The 23,866-nt window shown below is 36.3% G+C and overlaps 1 protein-coding gene across 1 annotated transcript in view; it reads right to left on the bottom strand.

Annotated features, from left to right (window-relative positions):
* Positions 1-2,492: 2,492 nt before the first annotated feature.
* Positions 2,493-23,866, bottom strand: part of LOC139166693 (transmembrane protein 47) — a 157,905-nt gene continuing 136,531 nt past the window's right edge. Inside the window, exon 3 of the mRNA XM_070750590.1 lies at positions 2,493-3,090. Within this exon, the coding sequence (XP_070606691.1) occupies positions 2,912-3,090 (179 nt within the window). The 3' untranslated portion in view covers positions 2,493-2,911. The remainder of the gene's footprint in view (positions 3,091-23,866) is intronic.

Below are 23,866 nucleotides of genomic sequence, written 5' to 3'. Positions count from 1 at the left end.
AAACAAGTCACAGCACAGAAAACGTTTTGGTCACACTGATGGATGGTATCTGGCAGGCCCGGGATAGTGGTTACTGCTCTAACCTGGTACTTCTTGACCTCTCAGTGGCCTTCTGCGATGGCTGGAGGTGTTGAGAGTGGAAGTCACCTTTTTATGGTGGTTCTCCTCCTTACTGTCTGGTCACTCGCAATCAATGTTAGTGGGGGGGGGGACAGAGATCCACCCCTCAGTCCCTGCTCAGTGATATGCCACAGGGGTCGGTTCTCTCCCCCCTATTAGTTAACATTTACATGAAGTCACTGGGTAAGATCAGCCGATGGCATGAGGTGAGGTATCATTAGTACACTGATGATACCCAGTTATACATCTCCACCCAATACCAGTTCAGTGAAGTGGTTGATGTGATATGCCGGTGCCTGGAAGCTGTTAGGATCTGGATGGGAGCCAACAAGCTCAAACTCAACCCATACAAGATGTGTGGCTTTGGGCATTCCCTCCAAAGGATTGTTCCACTTGTCACCCATTGTTCTGGGGGGGAAGGGAGTCTCTGAACCCCTCAGATAGAGTCCATAACTTGGGTGTCCTCCTGGGTCCACAGTTGAATCTTGAACATCATCTCTCACCTGTGGCCAGGTTTGCCTGGTGTACCAGTTGTGGCCCTATTTGGACCAGGAGGACTTGTGTACAGTCACTCAGGCCCTCATCACCTCCCATCTTGATTATTGCAATGTGCTCTACATGGGGCTACCCTTGAAGAGTGTTTGGAGACTGCAGATAGTCCAGAATGCAGCCGCACGAGCTGTTGTGGGTATACTTCATATAACATCAACATTCTGCATGCTTCACTGACTACCAATTAGTCTCTGATCACAATTCCTATACATAGACCTATAAAGGCCTACATGCCTTAGGGCCTATTTACGGGACCATCTCCTGCAGCATACCTTCCAGAGACCCATTAAATCGCACAAAATTGGCCTCCTCCAGGTCCCATCGACTAAACAATGTAGGTTGGTGGGACTGCGGGGGAGGGCCATTTCTGTTGCTGCCCCGGCTCTATGGAACCAAATCACCCCCCCCCCGATGTTTGCACTGCTCCTACTCTACTGCCCTTTCACAAAGCTGCTAAGACCTGGCTTTGCTGACAGGCCTGGGGGCCATAAATCTTAACATCTGACACGCCCAAATTATGCTTGATTGGTATATATGTTAGAATGGATTCAAGGTTTTTATATGGGATTATTTTACTTGGGTTATAACTGGGGTTTTATAATTATTGTTATATTTGACTTCTTTTTTATTATTGTATTACTGTATTGTTTTTATTGTTATAAGTCCTACGGGATAGGGTGGCATAGAAGTTGAATAAAAAAAATAAAATAATAATAAAGTTTGGATAAAATAGGAAACTGCAATTAATCTTAAGGAAAAAAATCTCCATATATATCCTCTTATAATCATGCCAGAGGAAAACATAAGAACTTGGTGCCATGCATACCTGAAATTCATTTTGCCTCATTTGCCACATAATACATGATTTATTGTGATGACTATGATGAAGACATCTCATCCCTAATTGTAGACAAGCAATATTAATTTTAATTAATTATTTTAAATCTATTGCAGAAAATTCTCATAAATTGATAGTCATTTAACAGCTTCTTGCCTGCACTCTATCATTAGCTTAGGGCAGTGATGGCGAACCTATGGCATGGGTGCCACAGTTGGCACACGGAGCCACATCTGCTAGCACACAAGCCGTTGCCCTAGCTTAGCTCCAATGTGCATGTGTTTGCTGGCCAGATGATTTTTGGCTCACATAAAGGCTCTGGGAGGGCATTTTTGGCATTTTTACCTACAGGGGGATGGGGGAGCGGTCTTTTACCCTTCCCAGGCTCAAGGGAAGCCTTTGGAGCCTGGGGAGGGCGAAACATGAGTCTACTCAGCCCACCAGAAGTTGGGAAAGCAACCTGTTCCTGACCTCGAGAGGGCCTCCAGGGGGGCGGGGGAAGCTGTTTTCGCCCTTCCCAGGCATTGGGTTATGGGTATGGGCATTTGCACATGCATAATAGTGCACACTCACACTCTTTTGGCACCTAAAGAAAAAAGGGTTCACCATCACTGGCTTAGAGTATCAGGTTCTATCTCCATAGTTCTATAATTACAGAGATATCAATAACAATTTTATCTAAAACATTTTCAAACACTGCTCATGAAAACTTTACTGTGGTGGTTAAAAATGAAATGGCATCAAAATAAAATTAGCTTGTGCATATTTTACTCACTCCCACTATTTTTGAGAATTCTTAGTATATATTTGTTATTCTCCACATTATTTCTAGAACTTGATTACAGCTAGACTGAATGTCCAAACACATAAAATGAAGAATATGTTCCAAGTTTTGACATTGACATAGTACAGCAGGATGAAAAATGTACCAACTCATCTTGTTTGCGAATTGCTGAATGCATGTAATAATCAGTTGTCTTCTTTTCTCTCAGCATTCGTTCAGTCATTTATTTTGCATAAGAGTCCCAGGACCAATACAAGACAGAAGCCTAAAGTGGTAAATTTCAGCATATTTCAGCATATATCTTCATGTATGATATAAAGAGACAATTGTACATTTTTGTGCTAATAAACTATAACAAATACAACTGCTTTTTGTCATATCCATTGTCTTCCTTACTATAGGTGCCATTGTTTCATTTCACTACGGATGTAGCAGATGTAATGTATCAGTTCTTTTAAAAAGAGAGGCTATAAAGCTATTTGCAGTAGTTATAGCCAAAAAGAATTGGCTAATAAATCAATGGAATAGACACCTTACACTCTACAAAAGTACTAAAAACACTTATAAAAGACAGGACAATCCTTGTTTTATTCCTTTCCTTAACAAAAGAAGAACTTTTAATAGTAGTCTTCATAGTTCTTAGGGTTCAGACAATAAAGTATGGCACCCCCAAATGAAAATATAGTTGCACCCCAAGCCAGGCCATAGCCCCAGTTGAACTCATGGTATATTCTTAAGTTGACAGTTTCAATGAACTTGATTGGGTAAAGGACAAGACTGCATACCTGAAGAACCACTGGAAAAAAAGAGGAGGGGGAGAGGGAGTCAGTATAATGTGTCTCAATTATCTAGTACAAATTTATTTAATTTGATTTAATTCAATTTATAGGCCACCCTTCTCCTTGCAGAGTCAAGGCGGCTCATAAGAGTAACAATAAATACATTACATAATAATACAATATAAAACATTTCAAAATGTATAAAACCCACTATTAAAACAATCAGTCATACCTCTTACATACAAATGGTAGGAGTGAAGCTCACAATCCCCAGGCCTGCCGGCATAGATGTGGCAAGGAGAGTGGGGGCAAATCTCCGGGAGGAGTTGGTTCCAGAAGGTTAGGGCCACAACAGAAAAGGTTTTTCCCTGAGGAACCACCAGCTGACATTGTTTGGCCAATGGGGCTCGGAGGAGGCCAACTCCTAACTGGTTGCTGGGATGTATGAGGCAGAAGACGGTCCCATAAATAATCTGGTCCAATGACATGTAGGGCTTTGTAGGTGATAATCAACACCTTGAATTATGTTCAGAGACCAATTCAACACAAAATCTTCAGGACATATTTTAAAATTAAAATATGCCCCTCCCTGGACTGGATTAGAAACCATGTATTTCAATGTTCTGAATTAGAAATTTTATTTTTACAAAGGCAGCAAAGTTGTTTTATGAACAGCAATGAAATATATTACCATATGTCATTCTTAATTGAAAATCACTTATAAAACTTCATATATTTGTAATGTCTAAAATAACTTCATTAACTTCATTAATTTGTAATGAAATTAGTTATAATAATAATAATAATAATAATAATAATAATAATTTATTAGACGTATGCCACCCCCTCTCTGAAAAATTGGACAGGATTGCAGACAAAGAACAATGCATTTTAGGGAATGTTGAATATAAAAAATTCTGGTACATAGAACTATATAAAAATCCATATGGCATTAGAAGTTATGCCTGCTTGACATAAAAATGCACAACTCTGATTGTTGAAGAGTGCTGAGGACTAGGGCAATACATAATTTGAAAATCCTACATATTGATATTAAAAAATTCTAATGAATCGTAGCATCTGCAGATTTATTCTTGTATATGCTATTTGTTCTGTTTTCACTAACAAATTAAAGATGGTAACTTATTTTCTCAGTTTATACTAATAATACTACTACTACTAATAATAATAAGGCAGACTCATGATTAATCTAAAATTCTTATTTGCTAAAATACTTTTATTTCTACATTTTCACTGATTATTCCAAAGAGGAATGTTGATTCATCCACCCTGTCTTGTAAGCATCTTTAGGACTTGCATTTAGGACAAACATTTAGGGCATGTTTGTACATAAAAAGTAAGAGGGAAATTTCTATTACTTGTCTGATATTAAATTGTTTACAAAAATTCTAGCACTGGCTGTTGCTACGATATATTTCCATCTCAGTAAACCTAAGAACTTGATAGAGTACCACAATTGCAATATAGCAATGAAAAACTCTTCAAACTGGATCTCATGATGTATGAACCCAAAGCCTTACACTTCTAACAACCCATATGTCACGCAAACCAAGACCCAGCATCTGAGAAAATAAATGAACTTCCACGTCTTCTTTCTTTAGCGTAGAGTCATTTTATTTAACAAAGCCAATTTGGATTCAGCATGTTTCATTCCAACTTAAGGTCCCTTAAGATTACATCCAGGTCAAAAGCTCATCTCCTATCCCCACACCCACAAGAGCAATCATCAGGACAAATCCAATGCAGGGATTTCTAATTCCTTCCTGTGTTCAGTACTTTGGATTCTGCGTGAAGGAATGTGTGCTACGTGGCATAATCTCTCACTCCCCTGTGTGTGGGGGTTTATTTTCTTTCTACCATACTGTGTCAGGCCAGCCTTTGAATTCACATATTAACCTGGGGCCTGACACCATAGCTGTTGAATTCTTATGAAATAAAGTATTATTTATCGTTTCATCTGCCACTTAAACTGACATATTTCAGGAAATGTAACTTATTACTTTATAAACATTTGCTTCTCCTTTATAAGCAAAACTTTTCAGAGTGTCTGAGAATGGACTTCTGTGAAGGCAGACCTGTGGCACGTGTTATGAGTGGCACGCAGAGCCATATTGGAGGGCGCACAAGACTTTGGCATGTTTTAGCTTCAGTGCGCATGTGCGCCCTGGCCAGCTGATCTTCGGTCTTGGAAAGGCTGTTTCCTCCTCCAGACGCTTCAGGGAAGTTTCCCTGAAGCCCTGGAGGCAAAATGTTCCCCCAAAAGAGGGCAGAATGCTGCCATCTAGTGGATGTGGTGAGCGGATAAAACTGCATTTTAAATGCCAAGTTTCCAAATTCTCTTATCAATGGCCTTGACAGCTAGAATTTCCCATAACAAGACCATCTGGTGGGAAAGTTAAGATTCTGCGGTTGCTGTTTATCTTTTTTTGTCTTGTTTGGGACTTCTTTTAATTTTGGACCAAGACAGTGTAAAAGACTTTTTTTTTGTAAAGACCTTTGTTTATTCTTCCTTTTTCTGTGTTATTTGTATGTTATAAAAAAGAGAGAATAGAAAGGAAATAAATCACTAATACTCTTTTTCCCCCTCCCCTGTTTGATTTTTACTTTGGCTGTATATATATCCCACCTTTTCTTTTTTTCCACTGTTTTTTTCTTGTTTTCCCTTCTCCCTCTTTTTGAGGGAGAGTGGTTTTTTGTGAGTATGTGTGTGAGTGCATGTGCTTTTTGACTTTTTTGGGGGGGACTCTCCTCCCTTTGGATCTTTTTTTGGGGGGGATTTTGGGAGCCTTGTGGTTGTTGTTTTTTGTTATGTTTTTTGGGGTCTTTCCTGATTTTTTTCTTGTATTACTGAGAATGTTTTCTTTTTTCTTCTATTGGATTACTTTTGTGAGCGTTTTTTGGAGCATTGGGTTTGCCTATCTATTGGATTACAAATACCCATATTTTAACCTATCAGATTATAAATACTTTTGTTTATACCCATTGGATTAAAAATATTTCTATTTATTCTCATTGGATTACAAATATTCTTATTTTTACCTATTGGTGTACAAATATTTTTCTTTCTTATTCATTGGATTACAAATATTCTTATCTTTCCTTATTGGATTACAAATATTACTATTTATACCCATTGGATTATAAATATTTCTATTTTTACCTATCGGATTACAAATATTTTTGTTTTTATACATTGGATTACAATATTTATATTTATCCCGTTGGATTACAAATTTTCCTATCTTTACCTATTTTTACCTATTGAATTACAAATATTCTTGTTTTTTATTCATTGGATTTTAGTTATTGGATTTTCCTATTGGATTATAAATATTCCTATTTTTATTTATTGGATTACAAATATTTTTGTTTTTACCGATTGGATTACAAATATCCATTAGATTAGAATTTTTCCTATTTTTACCTATTGGGTTACAAATATTTTTCTACTCATTGGATTAGAAACATTTCTATTTTTACCCATTGGATTACAAATATTCATATCTTTACGTATTGGATTACAAATATTATAAATATTAGATCACAATTTATTTATTTACTTTTGGATTGAATTGCTTCTGCTCTGCTTGATTGATTTAATTGCATGATGGCAGCAAAGAGAACATCTTCACATTCTGCAAGTATACCACCATTATCCTCATTAGGTATTGGAGAAAAGCTGGATATAGCAGAAATTAAAAATTTGTTTCAAACCTTAAATGAAGGTTTTAAATCTCTTAAAGAAGAATTTTGTTCCACAAAGGAAAGCTTGAGTCAAGTGAATGAGAATGTAAATCAGATGAAAGCAGAAATGAAAGAAATGATGGGAAAAAATGATCAGCGTTTACAAAAGATAGAAGAAAAAGTAGAAAGGCATGATTCAAAACGGGAGGAGTTGGCTACAGTTGATAAAATGCAGGAAAAGGCAATGATTATTATTTTATCTACGTTTTCAAAATATTCCTGAAGAAAGAGGAGATGATTTGCGAGAAATAGTTGCTGAAGTATTATCAGAACCTTTAGAGAAAGAAAAAGAAAAAATACTTAATGATATTGATGAGGCTTACAGGGTAAATACTCGATTTGCTATGAAGAATAACTTACCGAGAGAAGTTCATGTAAAAAGGCATGTAGAATTCAAGTGTTACAAAAAATGAGAAATACAACATTTAAATACCGAGAAAAAAAAATTATTGTTTTGAAGCAAGTGCCAAGGAAGGTGAGCGATCTAAGAAGAGAATATCAATTTTTGACAAGAAAACTTAATGAAAGAGGAATAAACTTCTGATGGTTGGTCCCGGAAGGTATTTTTGTGTTTTGGCAAGGGCAAAGATACAGATTGGATACAGTTAATAAGGCTGAGATATTCTTCAGACAAAATTTTGTACAGACAGGACGAGGTGAGAGAGAACCACAAGTAAAAATAAAGGGAACAGAAACAACCCAACCATCACTAGCACACGGAGGATTAGTGGAATTGTCTGAAAAGCATTTATTGGACATAGCAGCAGGGGGGATGGAACCAATACTATCACTACCACTTGAAAATATTGCAATTGCAGAAGAATTTGAAAAACAACTAGCGGCTAAGAAAAAGAGAGAAAGAGTTATGACGAGATCAGCAACAGAAAGGCAAAAGCCTTAAGATAGGAAAAATAAAAAATTAACAAGTATGGATCAACAGTTTAAATGGATTTCATTGAATATTAATGGACTTAATGCACCAAATAAGAGAAATAAAATATTTACTAAACTTAAAAAATTAAACATGGATATAATTTGCTGACAAGAAGTACATATTAAAAATCAATCTAAAAAGTTTTTGGAAAATAAATCTCTAGGAGAATTGTATGTTTCTTTAATTGATCAGAATAAAAGAGGAGTGGCAATGTATGTTAAGAAGAATATAGAATCTAAAGACATATATTCTGATCAAGAAGGAAGAATTCTCATGGTTGAAATAAAGATGAACAATCAAAATATATTATTGGTTGCAATTTACGCACCAAATGATAACCAAGAAATATTCTACACAAGATTACATAAAAAGATTAATGAATTAAAGTATGAAAATATTTGTATATTGTTGTGGTTAGCTCTGGCCCAGCTCCTGCCCCAAGGACTGTGGATGTGGGGGAGACATCCACATGCTGCAGGCCTGTTTTGCCCCTGGTGGAATCTGCTGATGAAGGCTCCTCTGATCAAGAAAACATGAGTGACAGGGAGGAGGAGAGTGTGGCAGACAGCTCAGAAGGAGATCAATTATCTAGCTCCTCCTTGGATTCAGAACAAGAGTTAATGATATAGCCATGCATGCGGAGAGCAATGCATAGGCAACAACAACTGAGAAACTATTATCAAAGAAAATGAGGCCACCTGTGGTTGGGTGGGGCTGTGGTAATTAGTGAGGCTGCTGTGGGTTTGGCCATTGTGGAGGATTATCTGATCGTTGTGTTTCGTGCCTACTTTGCTGACTTTGACCTTTTGTGTGCTGATTTTCCCCCGCTTTGAAACTAAATCAGAGCAAAGTGTGTTTCACTTTGTGAAAGAAGAAGGACTGTGAATTTTCAGGAGGAGTCTACTAGACAGCCCGACAGAACATATATTAGACTTTAATGCAATATCAAATATTGGATTGGATTATAAGACTAACAAACAAAATAAAACAAAAAGAAGAATACTTCCTAAAACCTTTTTTAATATGGTAGAGCAGTGATTTTCAACCTTTTTTGAGCCGCGGCACATTTTTTACATTTATAAAATCCTGGGGCACACCACCAACCAAAATGACACAAATAAATAAATAAATAAATAAATAAATAAATAAATAAATACATACATACATACATACATACATACATAAATAAATAACCCCCTCATATATACAATCCCATGTAACATCCCCTTATAAATACCTGTACAGTCAATCATCAATCATCCCTCCTGAAATTTATACTACTGTCTCATTTCTGGGTACTTCTCCTGTCTTTCCCCCTTTTCTCTCTCATGTTTCTAATTTCTCTCTCTTCCTCCCTTTTTCCCTCATTCCTTCTCTCCCTCCCTTTCTCTCTCTTTCCTTTCTCTCATTCCCTTTCTCTCTATCCTTTCTATCTCTCACTTGTTCTTTCTCTCCCTCCCTTTCTGTCTCTTTCCTTTCTCTCATTCCCTCTTTGTCTCCTGGGGCTGACTGCGGCTGCCCTCCACCCCCCACCGCGGAGGGAAAGCATTTGGCATCGGCACCGCCAACCCCCCCTCCAGGAGCAAAAGCCTCAGCGATGGAGCCGAAAGGGAAACGGCGCGATCCGTCACTTAGGCTTTTGCTGCTCCTGGAGGGGGGGGAGGATTTTCTCCTCCCCACCCCCTCGGCAGCCAAACGTCGCTGAGGCTTTGGGCATCGGCGCCTTCCCTTCCACGAGCAGCAAAAGCCTCAGCGACGGAGCCGAAAGGCAAACGGCGTGCCCCATCGCTGAGGGTCTTCCTGCTCATAGAGGGGTGGCGCTGATGCTCCCTCTCGCCGCCTCCATCTCCCCACGACCGCCTGGGGCCGCTGCAGCCGGCACACTCCCGCTCCCACCGCCAGTGCCCTCCCGCCGGGCCCAAAGGACACTTGCCGCCGACGCCAGGAAACTCCAGCTGGGCGGGGCGCTGCCGGTGCCTCCGAGCTCCCACTCGCTTTCCTTTTTCCCACCTTCCTTCTTTGGGGCCCAGCAGGAGAGCGCCAGAAACCGCGGCAACGGGCAGGAACCGGGGGACAGCTGCGAGTGGGAGCTCGGAGGCACCGGCAGCGCCCCGCCCAGCTGGAGCTTGGCGGCACACCTGACTGTGTCTCGCGGCACACTAGTGTGCCGCGGCACACCGGTTGGGAAACGCTGTGGTAAAGGAATGGAACCTGACTGATCTCTGGAGAGATAGACATAAGAGAGAACAACAATACACCTTTTTTTCGGCTAGACACAGATCTTAGTCTAGAATTGATATGATATGGACTACGTTAGAATTAACAAAACAGAAAAGTGGATATTGAAACGAATGTGTGGGCGGATCATAATCCTATCACTATGCAATGGAAAGTTAAAAGAAAAAGACCAAGATGGATTTTAAAGAGAGAAATTTTACCAGAAAAAGACTTTCAATTATTTATAAAGAAAGAGATGGTGTTTTTCTTTCAAGAGAATAAAACAGGAAACACTACCTTACAAATTCTTTGGGACATGGCTAAAGCCTATTTTAGAGGTTTAGTTTCAACTTATACAAGCAACCGAAATAGACAAATTTTTAGATATAAAAATGATATCGAAAGGAGACATGGAGAACTGGAACAGTCTTTACAATTAGATTCACAAGACATAGAAATTCAGGAAACTTTGGACTTGACGAAGCACAAATTAAATTTGATGGAAAATGAGGAAATAGCTAAAAACATTAAAAAAACAAGACAAAGATTTTTTTGAACAGGCGAAAAACAGGGAGATGGTTGGCTTATAAAGTATTCTAGTATTGTTTCTGATTTGTCGTGCGGGTAGAAATCCATTTTGATCGGAATGAATAGTTTTGTTTAAGATTTTTTTTTATCCTTTCTGTAATAATTGTAAAAATTTTGTAATCCACATTTAATAGTGAAATTGGTCTATAATTTTTAATTTGATTTGGGTCTGTATCGTTTTTATGAATTAATGTGATGTAGGTTTCTTCCCAGGATATTGGGCAGATTGCTGTTTGTAGGATTTCATTATAAACTTCCAACATCAAATCTCCTATAATATCAATTGTGGTCTTATAAAATTCACCGGGAAAACCATCTGGTCCAGGTGTTTTATTATTTTTCTGCTTCGACACTGCAAATAATAGTTCCTCTTTAGTTATTATATTATTCAACATATCACTTTCATCTTTTTCTATGGTATTTACATTCTTGTCTTGCAAGTATTTTGTTACTTCTTCTATCTTAATTTCATCCTTTGCATATAAATCTCTAAAATAATTTAATATAATTTCTTTCTTCTTTTCCGTTTGGTGGTATATTTTTTTATTCTGATCCTCAAGTTGCTGTATCATTTTTTTCTCCTTGTGTTTTTTTATTTTATAGCACGGTTTGTTTGCGTTTTCAAAATAATCTTGTTTTATTAATCTAATATTTTTGGCAATTTCTTCTTCCTTCATTAAATTTAGCCTGTGTCTCGTCATATTTTTTTCTGCTATAATTTTTGAATTTTGTGGGCACTTTTGTAATTCTTTTTCTATTTGTTTTAATTTATCTAATAAATACTTTCGCTGCAGTCCTTTTTCTTTGTTACTTTTTGCTAGATAGGAGATTGTCACCCCTCTTTGGAAGGCTTTTGCCATATCCCATAGGTTCTGAATACTTGTATCCTGATTTTTGTTTTCCCTGATAAACATTTCCATTTCTTTTTTAATCTGATTTATGTAGTCCTACCTAATATTCTTATTAGGTATTTTACCAGAAAATTTTAATAAAGAAACATATTTGATTATACATATTTTAACAGCAGCTAGAATAGCATATGCACAAAATTGGAAGCTGAATAAAATTCCAGACAAAAGAGAAATATTACGTAAGATTTTAGACTGTGCTGAAATGAATAGGCTTACTTTAAAACTTAAAGATAAAGAGGAGTGTGATTACTATAGGATTTGGGGACAGTTTTATGAATGGTTGGAAATTAAAAATAATTGAGAAGTATTTTCTTTTACATACTTTTGAAGAAATACATGATGATTTAATTTTAATCTATTAAAGACCCAGATGACAAAATAAGGACTGGTGGCAGCATTGGATAAGGAGTCAACACAGAGATGAAAGGATTAAATTAGATATTGAATTGATGTTCAGATGTTTATGTTTTATTATAAATAGAAAAAGGGAATATAAGGGACTGGATTTTATAATATTGTTATTTGTAGATGAAATATATCTCATGTGTGGTTAGTTTTAATTAACAGCAAAGAAGAGGATAAAAAGTATATATTAAAAGTATTATTAGTGCTTTTTTCTCTCTCCGAATGTTTAACATATCTAAGAAATATTATTAATTATTATTTTAAGCATTGATTCTGTGTTTTTAATTGCTTATGTTGTTTTATTGCATTGTAAAAGAAAAATAAATAAAAATTTTGTACTCAAAAAAAAAAAGTTCCTCCAATGAACAAACCAGAAAAATGCACTTCTGGTTTGCCATTGTGCTGTTTTTTGCACTCTGGAGGATTCAGGGAAGCTTTCAACTACCAGGCTTCAGAAAGGCCTATGCGCATGTGCTGTCACGCTGTGTATTGACAGCCCCAGAGACATTCAGTAATTAAATAGTTAACTCCATATATGTTAATTTAGCTCCGCCCATTATCATGTAAATCCTGTCTAGTCACTTTCTCTCCGTTTGGGGAAGAAGGAGGAAAATCTCCACCTTGTTTTAACTTTCTAGCCATGTAGATGTGCGTGAAAGCCTGTGATCAGGCAAAATTCATTTATTTGTTTTTCTATTAATAAAAGTAACTTCGTTTTGAAGCTTTTCTCTTATTTCATCCATCGACCTCCGGATTACATCTGTTGCAGCTCACGCGGGTTGTGATTGATGATTTATAATCTTGACATGTGCTGGGGGTAGTGCGGACGGAGTGTGCATGTGTGCGTGGAGGAAAGGGCTGTGGGCACATGCACACATGCCAGCACAACTACACACACACCTTTTGGCATGCAAACCAAAAAAGGGTCGTCATAACTGGTCTAGGTTTTATGCCCCAGACTAGAAACCAGGATATTGTGAGTTCTACTCAAACTTAAGCCTGAAAACCAGCTTGGTAATTTTAAACTCTCAGCCAAATCCACCTCAGATAGTTGTTGTGGAGAAAATAGGAGAAAGAAGAAGTATTAGCTATTTTTGCTGTTTTGAGTTATATATAAAAATAATAAAGATAGAATAAAAGAAAAAAATCCTCACAAGCATTTAAAATTTAAAAATTATTGCATAGAAATCCTCTGAGAATGTGAGTTTCATTTTAAAGTAATAGACAATCTAAATTTTGCTTAGCCAATATTAAGTAATATCAAAATTAGATTACCACAATTAATTATATTTAATCCACAAAGAACACATCATATATAAATCATATGTTATTAGAAAATAGCACATAGACTTCTGCCTGTGCTTCCACTGGCATCAGAGGTAATAATCACAAGCTCTGTGGCCCCGCCCTGAGTTTTCCCCATCATAGGGCTACAAAAGAAGTCATAGCCACCCTTAGGGGTGGTGAAGGAAAGGGAGGCATCCTGCAGGTTGAGGACAACTGCATCTCTTCTCCCTGACTTGGAAAATCTCCCTCATCCAAAGACGAAAAGCAGTGGCAGTCAACATGGCTGCCATGAAATTGAGGACAGCTGAAGCAACTAAGGAAGTACAGTGATACCTTGTCTTACAAACTTAATTGGTTCCGGGATGAGGTTCTTAAGGTGAAAAGTTTGTAAGACGAAACAATGTTTCCCATAGGAATCAATGGAAAAGCGATTAATGCGTGCAAGCCCAAAATTCACCCCTTTTGCCAGCCGAAGTGCCCGTTTTTGTGCTGCTGGGATTCCCCTGAGGCTCCCTTCCATGGGAAACCTCACCTCCAGACTTCTATGTCTTTGCGATGCTGCAGGGGAATCCCAGCAGGGGAATCCCAGCATCGCAAAAACGGGTGCTTCTCTGGCAACCGAAGTCCGGAGGTGGGGTTTCCAATGAAGGGGAGCCTCAGGAGAATCGCAGCAGTGCAAAAATGGGTGCTTTGCTGGCAACGGAAGTCAGGAGGCAGGGCATCCCAGCAGCGGCGGTGGGTTTGTAAGGTGTAAATAGTTTGTAAGAAGAGGCAAAAAAATCTTAAACCCCGGGTTTGTATCTTGAAAAGTTTGTATCACGAGGCGTTTGTAAGACGAGGTATCACTGTACAGGATTGAATAGAATTAACAATGATTGTTTCTGTGTAAGATGACTTTTCTTCTACTTAAAAATTAACCCCAAGAAAAATAAAAAATCTGTTGTAAAAGAGTCCAAATGATCAACTAAACATGAGCCAGCAATGTGCAGCAGCGGCCAAAAAAGCCAACACTATCCTAAGCTGCATCAACAGGGGGATACACTCCAAGACCAGGGAAGTACTAATACCACTCTACTACGCCCTGGTCAGACCACATCTGGAGTACTACATCCAGTTCTGGTCACCACACTTCAAAAGAGACATTGAAACTCTGGAGAAGGTGCAAAAAAGAGCAACCAAAATGATTAGGGGACTTGAAACCAAGACTTACGAAGAGAGATTGTGGGAACTGGGCATGGATAGCCTAGAGAAAAGGAGGGCCAGAGGGGACATGATAGTTGTATACAGGTATATAAGGGGTTGTCACAGAGAGGAGGGGGCCACTCTATTCTCCAGAGCACCAGACTTAATGTTGGACTTAATGACCTGCATGGTCCCTTTCAACTCTATCAATCAATCAATCAATCAATCAATCAATCAATCAATCAATCAATCAATCGTTTTAGCTGTGAAAATAAGCACTTCTGAGATCTATGATGAAAAGTAAGTTGAGAGTGCCATCTATTGATGAAAGGAAAAGTGATTCCTACATTCCTACAGAGAAGGAAAGGAATATCTGTTATCCAGTGGAGAGCTATGACATTTAACTGTTTATTATCTTACATTTACCAGAGGTAGAAATAAGAGAGAGATTTTATAAAAGAAACTCTGGGAAATTAGAATAAGAGGCCAAAATCATAGAGCAGATTTAAAGAATTTATAAAATAGCTTGGATTGTTAGAATATGGAATAAATGTTGTAATTGGCTCATTTAAATAAATGACTTTGCTTTCAAATCAATGAGTTTTGACTGAAATTAACATCTGCTGGAAAAAACACAGCATGGAAACCTGAGAAGAATGTGCCAACTACTAATGACTGGAAACTTATAATTTTGAACTCTTCTTGAAATAGATTGGGGCTTTTACTATTTTGCAGCATCATGAAATCACCAGAACTATAAAGCCTACAAACTATAAGTTTGGCTTCTATGTGCTTGCTAAGAAAGGATTTTTCAAAATCACCATCATATCATTAGTATTTCTTGTATTCTTTTTTAAAAATATTCAGAATAAATGACATAACAAAACATGCAACATTTAATACAAAAAGGAACTACAATTGCTCCACTCAGCATAGAAGTCTTCTTAATACAGAAAAAAAACCTAATTATAGTTTAGATCAATATAGAAAAGTAAACATATCAATAAAATATCTCTATATAATATATGCTATCATAGAGATTTTAACTTTTCAATACTTTCCACCAATTATATAATTGTGGTTTAGGCCAATTCGGAAAAATAAACTTATCTATCAAATATCTCTATATGGTATATTCAATCTAGTAAATTTAACTATTTAACACTTTATTTTGATATCTTTAAAAATCTTTTTTTGTGTTCCACCAGTTGTAAACCTTCTGCCAAGTTTTATAAAATTCTGTTTCAACTTGGTTATTCAACTGCCTCGTCATCATATCTAATTCTGAACATTCCATAATCTTCCTAAAGACCTCTTCGTCTTTTGGAATTTCCTTTTCTTTCCATTTTTGTGCAAAAGCAATCCTTGCAGCTACTAAAATATGAATTATTACATAATACAGCGGTACCTCGTCTTACGAATGCCTCTTCTAATGAACTTTTCAAGATACGAACCCGGTGTTTTTTTGCCTCTTCTTCCGAACTATTTTCACCTTATGAACTCAAGCCGCTGCTGCTGGGATGAAGGGGTTTCTTTTTTTTTCTTTTTTGAAGAAAGAAAAGGGAGGGGCGGCTTGGAGGGGGAAAGAGTTTGCATTAACAAAAGTAGGAGAACAGCGTGCTTGCAGAGGCACTGAAAGGGTGTCTTTTGAAGAAAGAAAAGGGAGGGGCAGCTTGGAGGGGGAAAGAGTTTGCATTAACAAAAGTAGGAGAACATCGTGCTTGCAGAGGCACTGAAAGGGTGTCTTTTGAAGAAAGAAAAGGGAGGGGCAGCTTGGAGGGGGAAAGAGTTTGCATTAACAAAAGTAGGAGAACAGCGTGCTTGCAGAGGCACTGAAAGGGTGTCTTTTGAAGAAAGAAAAGGGAGGGGTGGCTTGGAGGGGAAAAGAGTTTGCATTAACAAAAGTAGGAGAACAGCGTGCTTGCAGAGGCACTGAAAGGGTGTCTTTTGAAGAAAGAAAAGGGAGGGGCGCCCCCCTTGCCTTTCTTCCTTCCCACTCACCCTTTAGCCTAGCCTTGCTTCTTCCAACCGCCCCCTTTAGCTGCTCCTCCCTGCCCTCTGTTCGCCTCCCTTCTAAAGTTTGGAATTTTCCTGAAGGATTTGCATGCATTATTTGCTTTTACATTGATTCCTATGGGAAACATTGTTTCGTCTTACGAACTTTTCATCTTATGAACCTTGTCCTGGAACCAATTAAGTTCGTAAGACAAGGTATCACTGTATGTTTCTTTTTTTATACCTGATATCTGTGATACCTAATAAGAATAATTCTGGGGTCTTCCTAATTTCTTTGTTTGTAATTTCTCTTAACCATTTTTCCACCTTATTCCAATAGATTTTTATTTTTGGACATGTCCACCGTGTATGAAAGTATGTACCAATTTATTTTTTACATTTCCAACAAAATTGGGTGAAGTACTTGGAAACATCTTTGAGATTCTATTCAAGTGCCATCTATAAAACATCTTAATTTGATTTTCTTTAAAAGAGACTGATTTAGTTATTTTCCAATTTTATATCCAAACCTTTCCCCATGTATCTAAATCTATTTCTTTTCCTAAGTTTTTACACCAACTAATCATATTGTCTTTTAATATCCAATCTATTGTCTTGTAATTTATTAAATATTTATACACCTTCCCAATCAATTTTCCTTGATTTTGAATTAATAATTAATAATTTCCCTAATATATTATTATCTTTCTTAAATATAAATATTCTTACATCTTGGAATCTGGATTTAATCTGAGTGTATTGCCACCAATCCATTTCTACGCCTACTTCCTGTTTTCAATTTTAGTTAATTATCAAGTATATCTCTATATTTCCATATTTTACCTTCTTTTAATAAATTTGGGGGACATATAGCTTCTATTGGCGAAATCCATTCTGGCATTGCCAGGAAGTGAATTTTTTTATCTCATTCCAGACATCTAATAATGCCATTCTGATTGTGCGTCTTTTAAAATATGAGTGATTTTTTGAACTTTTCATACCAAACAAAGGCATGCCAACCTAACATTAAATCAAATTTAATAATCTTCTATTTTCCAAAGTTAACCATTCTTTTATCCAAGATAAACTGCCACTTGATAGTATAACTTCCAATTTGGGAGGGCGAGTCCGCTCCTCTCCTTCCGGTCTTCTAGTGAACTTTGTTTTATTCTTGGTTTTTTACCTTGCCATATAAATTTTTTAGTAATCTTGGTTAATTCTTTAAAGAAATTCCCTCCCGCATTTATTGGAATTACCTGAAATAAAAACAATACTTTGGGAGAATATTCATTTTAATTGTAGAAATTCTTCCTAGTAAAGATAACTGTAGATATATTCCATATTTCCAGATCTTTTTTAATTTGACCTAAAAATTTTACATAATTATAATTTTTTAAGGATATAGCTTTGGCTGAGATCCAGATACCCAAATATTTTACTTTTTTTGTTATCTTCATATTTGTTAAGTTTTCTAATTGTTTTATCTGTGAATCCATCATATTTTTTGTTAATAATTGCGTCTTTTCCTTATTAATTTTCAAACCTGCCACTTTCCCATATTCTTCTATTAAATCTATTAATTTTAATATTGATGCCATGGGATCTTCTATTATAAAGACCACATCATCAGCAAATGCCTGGAATTTGCATGATTCTTTTTTTATCTGTAATCCTTTAATGTCATTTTTTGTTCTTACCTTTATTAATAATGTTTCCAGTGTTAAAATAAATAACAATGGCGATATGGGGCAACCTTGTCTAACTCCTCTTTGTATTTCTAATTTTTCTGTTTGTTCATTATTTAATATAATTTTAGCTGATTGTTTTGAATAGATAGTGTCTATTATGTTAAAAAATTTGGTCCCCACATTCATCTTATTTAATTGCATTTTCATAAAAATCCAATCTACGTTGTCAAATGCTTTTTTGGCATCTAGAAATACTAGTGCCATTTGTTTTTCTGGGTATTGTTTGTAATATTCCAATGTGTTTATAATTGTCCTCAAATTATTTTTAATTTGTCTGCCTGGCAAAAATCCTTTCTGGTCTTCATAATTTCATTCATAATGTTTTTAAGTCTAAACGCATATATTGATACAAAAATTTTATAATCCATGTTTAATAACGAAATCAGTCTGTAATTTTCAATTTTTTCCTTTTCTGTTCCCAGTTTCTGACCAGGATCTAGGCAATGTACCATCTGCAATTATCTTGTTAAATATCTCTAACATATTCGAAGAGAGTATGTTACTGTCTAATTTGTAAAATTCTGCAGGTATTGCATCTGGGCCTGTGGCTTTGTTATTTTTCTGATTTTTAAAGGATTGCTGTAATTCAGGCATTGTAAAGGGTTTATTGAGCTTTTGTTGCTGTTCTTTTGTTAATGTAAGTAAGTCTATAGAACTTAAACAATCAAATATATTCTCTTCTTTTATTTCTTCTTTTTTATATATATTTTTATAAAATTCTAACACTATTTCCTTCTTTTCATCTGTTCTGTCTTATTGTACCTTTACCATCTACTAATTTTTTAATAGTTTTAGATTCTCTGTCTTTTCTTAATTTATAAGCCAACCATCTTCCCAGTTTATTTGCATGCTCAAAATATTCTTGTTTTGCTCTTTTTATTTTTTCAGCTATTTTTTCTTGTTCTATCAAATTTATTTTATCTTTTAATAGGTCCATCTGACTTTTAACTTTATTATCATATTCGTTATGTTGCAGTTCTAATTCTAATTTTTTTAACTCCTCCTCTAATTTTTGATATTGTTTCTTTTTCTCTTCTTTTTTTTCCATAAAAGAAATTGTCAGACCCCGAATATATGCCTTTGTTTTATCCCATAGATTTTGTGGGGTTGTTTCATTATTTTTATTTGTGTCGAAGAAGAATTCTAATTCTTTTTTGATCCATTCTTTATATAGGGGATCTCTCAGGATGTTTCTATTCTCATGCCAATTGTTGAATTTTTTTCTTACCTTTCCAATATATGACTAGTGGGTTGTGGTCTACCCAGCTATTTGTTTCTATTTCAGTATCTGTAATCCAAACCATGTCTATCCTAGTCCAAATTTTGTGGGGGTTTGAGTAAAAAGTATATTGCTTATTTTGTGGATGACATTCATGCCAGGCATCTTTTAAAGGTAATTCAGTACTCATTTTCCAGAAAGTTGTTGGTAAAAATGTCTTTTTCCCCTTTTCTTTCTTTTTACCTGAATAGTCCATTTGACTGTTAGAAATTGCATTGAAGTTGCCTACTAATTGTTGTGATTCCGTCTGAGGCCCCTCAGGGAACGGCTGATCCTCTGCCGGCTTCCTGCTCAGAGGGGGAGGAGGAGGAACAGGAGGTTCAGGCAGACGGGGAGGAGGAATCTCAGGCTGAGGGAGAGGGAGGACAGCCAGAGTCCCCCGAGAGGGAGCTCTCCCCAGCAAGCAGCCTGGATTCCTTAGATGAAAATGCACAAGCAATAATCGATCTCCGGCAGAGAAGAGCAACACAACGAAGGGGACAATTAGCCAGGTACTTTCAGCACTAAAGAGGCAACAGCTGGGTTTGGGTGTGGTGCTCTCTGGAAAGGCTGAAAAGGCAGACCCATCCTTCCTGGCTTGTGGAGTATTATCTTTGGGAGTCCTGGGACCTGGCTGTGATCTTTGGTGTCTTGGAATTCTGGTTTGTGACTTTGAATACTGAAACCTTGGGGGGGGGGGGAAAGGTGTGGGTCTTATTCTCTACAGTGGTGGGTGTGCCAGCAAGAAGTCTGCTGTATTGTCTGGCCATCAGGACTCTGCTGTGAAGTCTCATAGCCTGCCTGTTGGGAAGAACAGGTTTTTCTCTGTGTTTATTTTTCAAACTATAAAGTGCTTTTGCTTTTACCAGCAATTGTACAATTAAGATTCTACCTTCTTGATCACTATATAGTTGTTTTGAATTTATTGCATCATCAATATACACCTCTTTTTTTTGATCAGCTAAACTTGTTTAGATACTTCCTAATTTTGGGTTACTTAGTAATTTTCCATTTGATTTTTTAAATATGTACTTCTTGCAGGTTGCTTATTTGTGCTCTTTGTTTTTTGAGTTTAGTAAATATTTGGTTTCTTTTTCTAGGGTTATTCAATCCATTTACGTTAACTGATTTTTTTTTTTTAGATCTGATAACATCTCTATAGTATTTCTTGGTTTCTTTGGGCTCTTGTAGTCTACTGCTTAATACCAATTCTTGTTGTATTTGTGGCTGTTTCCTTCTGACATCTTGTATTTCCTCCCTCTCTTTACAGGCAGCCCCCTGTTCCTCTTCTTTATCTTTGGGTTTTTTGTGTGGTTGTTCGGTTCTATTCAAACCACTTTGTGGAAAAAATGCTCTAGCTTCTTCTACATTCTCTATCTTAATCCTAGCTCTTTGCCAATATAAGGGGAGTCCTTCTGGAACCAACCATCGAAAGATTGTTTTCTTTTATTAATATTCTAGTAAGAAAATAATATTACCTCCTACTTTCTCTTACTCTTTTTGGAACTTGTTTTAGGATTATGATGTCTTTTCCTTTATATTTGAAATTTTGGTTTCTTGTCCATTTTAAGATGTCCTCTCTGATTGTTTTCCTAGAAAATTTAATATGGACCTCTCTTGACAGATTGCGTTTCCTGGCATAGCTGGTCTGCGCTCTGTAAACTTCATCTATTTCTTTTAGTAGTTCTTGTGGGTCCATCTGCAAAATCTCTCCTATTATCTCTGCCATCTTTACACTTAAATCTTCATCCTTTTCTTCACTCATGTTTTGAAATCTCAATCTGTGTGAGGCAGATTGTAATTCCAGATGTGTTATTGCTTCGTCAAAGCCTCTGTTGATTATGTAACTATGTTCTTCAAATTCTTCCATTTTCTGTCCTGCGTTCTCCACTTTGTCTTCCATTGTTTTGATTCTTTGTTCATTATCATTCAGATTTTGTTGTATAACTTCTAGTTTTCCATCCATTACTTTCATATCTCCCATACTTTGAGATCTCCAATCTCAACTTTCATTTCTTCAAGGTATTTTTTCACTTCTTCTCTATTTGTATCCATAGAAATTTGAGTTTTCTGCATGAAATCTTGGATGACAGCCAAGGAATCTTGAATAGTCTGAAAATTTGGTTATGTCGGAGCTTTCTCCTTTTCTTTTTCTTTTTCCTTGGCCAACATAGTTGTTATTTACCTTTGTTGTAATGGAGATGGTACTGGAGATCCTTGTGGAGTGGAAGATGGAGTCGATGCCTGGTTTTTGTTGTTTTTATGATGGTAGTCATGCTTGACATCCTAGAGGAACTTCTCATACCTCTGAAATTAATATGTCTAAGCTGGCATCCAATTAATAATACAATATCATAACTTATTACCTATTATTCTTAATATTGCAACTATATTATTGTAACAACTATAATGAAACTAAATACAATAACACAATGAAGAGATAAAGAGAAAATATAAGTTAAATACAACGATAAAATATCAAAGGAGAATACTAAACAATCCAATAAAGGGTTATATAAAAAAGAAGAAAGAAAGCTTAATTAAAAGGCTGTATATATATTTTTCAAAACACACTCTTAATTAATTATTGTCACTTATTCTGATTAAAACCTCTTCAATAAAACAGATATTTATCAATGCTCTTATATCCAATCAATTAGTATATATGTATATGAAAAAAAAGAAAAAAAGAAAGAGAAATAATAATAATAATGTATAATTAGTTAATTAATTATTCATTTTAATTCAAACTGTTAATCTATTTAATCTGTAAAATCAGCAGGAGAACAAAAGCTAAAAGAAAAAGAGAAAAAAGAAGAAAAAAACCACATCTACATGTAGAGAACAACCTGTCTATAAAAAGTTTGGGGGTATACCAAATCGAGAGGGGGAAAATTAAAAGTTTAGCACATCATTCTATACCTTAGCTATCTATAATAAAAAAAGAAGCCATAGAATATAAAATATAATGAGAAAAAGAAAATCAATAAATATACTTAAGTTGTATTTTCAATGTAAGTAATTCCAAAAAAGAGAAAAAAAGATTTTTTAATTAAGTCCTTCTTGAATTCTTCTTCCTTGTTACCTTTATCTTTTAGTCTGTAATGTTTATTCAGTCCTCAACCTCGCAATTGTTTTTAATCCATAAAAAGAGTCCAAGAGACTTGATGTCAATCCACAAATAAAGAAAAATAAAAAATAAAAATGTATCTTCTATTTATAATCCACATTGGAATTTCTGTCCATTTATGTGTAGGTCCATTAGATTAGGCAATGTAATTTAATCCATACACTGCAATCTCTTATAAAGTAGTCCCTCTTATAAATTCATCCAAACTTCAAAAATCCATTTTATAAAGTTAATTTATTTCATCAGGGTTAAATCAAAAATTTTCAATGTCCAGTGTCTAATCTTCTAATATTTTAATCCAATTTGTATATATTTTTCTTTTGAGAAAAAAACAATCTTTAAAAACCCAAAGCCATTGAGTACACAATATTTTCTGTTAATTCATTTTCCCCTTTTATTTAAGTTTCATCCCCTATTTATATACAAGGCAAATATCTTTGTTCTTTTCCAGGGTGAAGTATACATGGAATATATCTTATCTGTTAAAGTTCGTTTATAAGAAAGAAGTGAATAGCTAAAAAAATAGATCCGGTTGTAGCTTTCCTTTTGCCCAAGGATTTAATTCTTAAGAAAAAACTTTTCTTTGTTCACCTTATTTATTTTCGAGTTCTTTCACTTTTCAAAAATTGTAAAGTCCAAATTTTACCTTATTCTGTACTTTTCTTTTCTGTTGATCTTTATTTCAGTTGACCTCTGTTTAAATGTTTTTGCTTCCTCCTTCGTTTACAAGCTGCTATGCTGCGTCTCAGTCGGAACTGAGGTGCGGTTCTTCATTGCTGGAGCTGCGGGGTATTCCTTCCCCTCCGGGGCAGTGGCATTCTGCCCCTTGGGATCCAGGAGACCCCCTGTTCTAGATCGAGCCCTCCGAGCTTGACCAAATCGCAATCTGCAACCTACAGCATGAAAAAAGGAGAGACGGTGACGTAGCACTATCCCCGACCTCCCGCCATGGCTCGATTGCTACCCAGAAGTCCAGTAGTTCTTATATTCTTATTAACATGCTCTGATGCTAAGGAATTAGATGTTCTACTCTCTCTTCCACCTGAAAAGAACTCTGTTTCAATTGCCACTTGGGTGTGGCCAGTGTGTAATGGCTGGGAGTTTGAACAGGATCAATGGGGCCAGCCTGACGAAGAGAAGAAGATAAGATAAGAGAGGCATCTGTGGGGCAAGCCTGTAGGAGAGAAGGAGAGAGGAAAGGATCAATGGGGTCAGCTTGAGGGAGGGAAGGGGATAACCTAGGAGAGGCCTCTTGAGGGAGGCAAGGGGGATAGTAGAAGACAGACCTTTGTGGGGCTATCCTGAGGGAAAGAAGAGGACCATTGGGGCCAGCCACAATGAGAGAAGGGAGATGGGAGTGGAAAGGCCTCTGT

The sequence above is a fragment of the Erythrolamprus reginae genome, chromosome 4, assembly GCF_031021105.1.
Source record: "Erythrolamprus reginae isolate rEryReg1 chromosome 4, rEryReg1.hap1, whole genome shotgun sequence".
Lineage (NCBI taxonomy): Eukaryota > Metazoa > Chordata > Lepidosauria > Squamata > Dipsadidae > Erythrolamprus > Erythrolamprus reginae.
The sequence above is the reverse complement of the archived record's forward strand: the minus strand, read 5'-3'. Positions and strand labels throughout refer to the sequence as shown.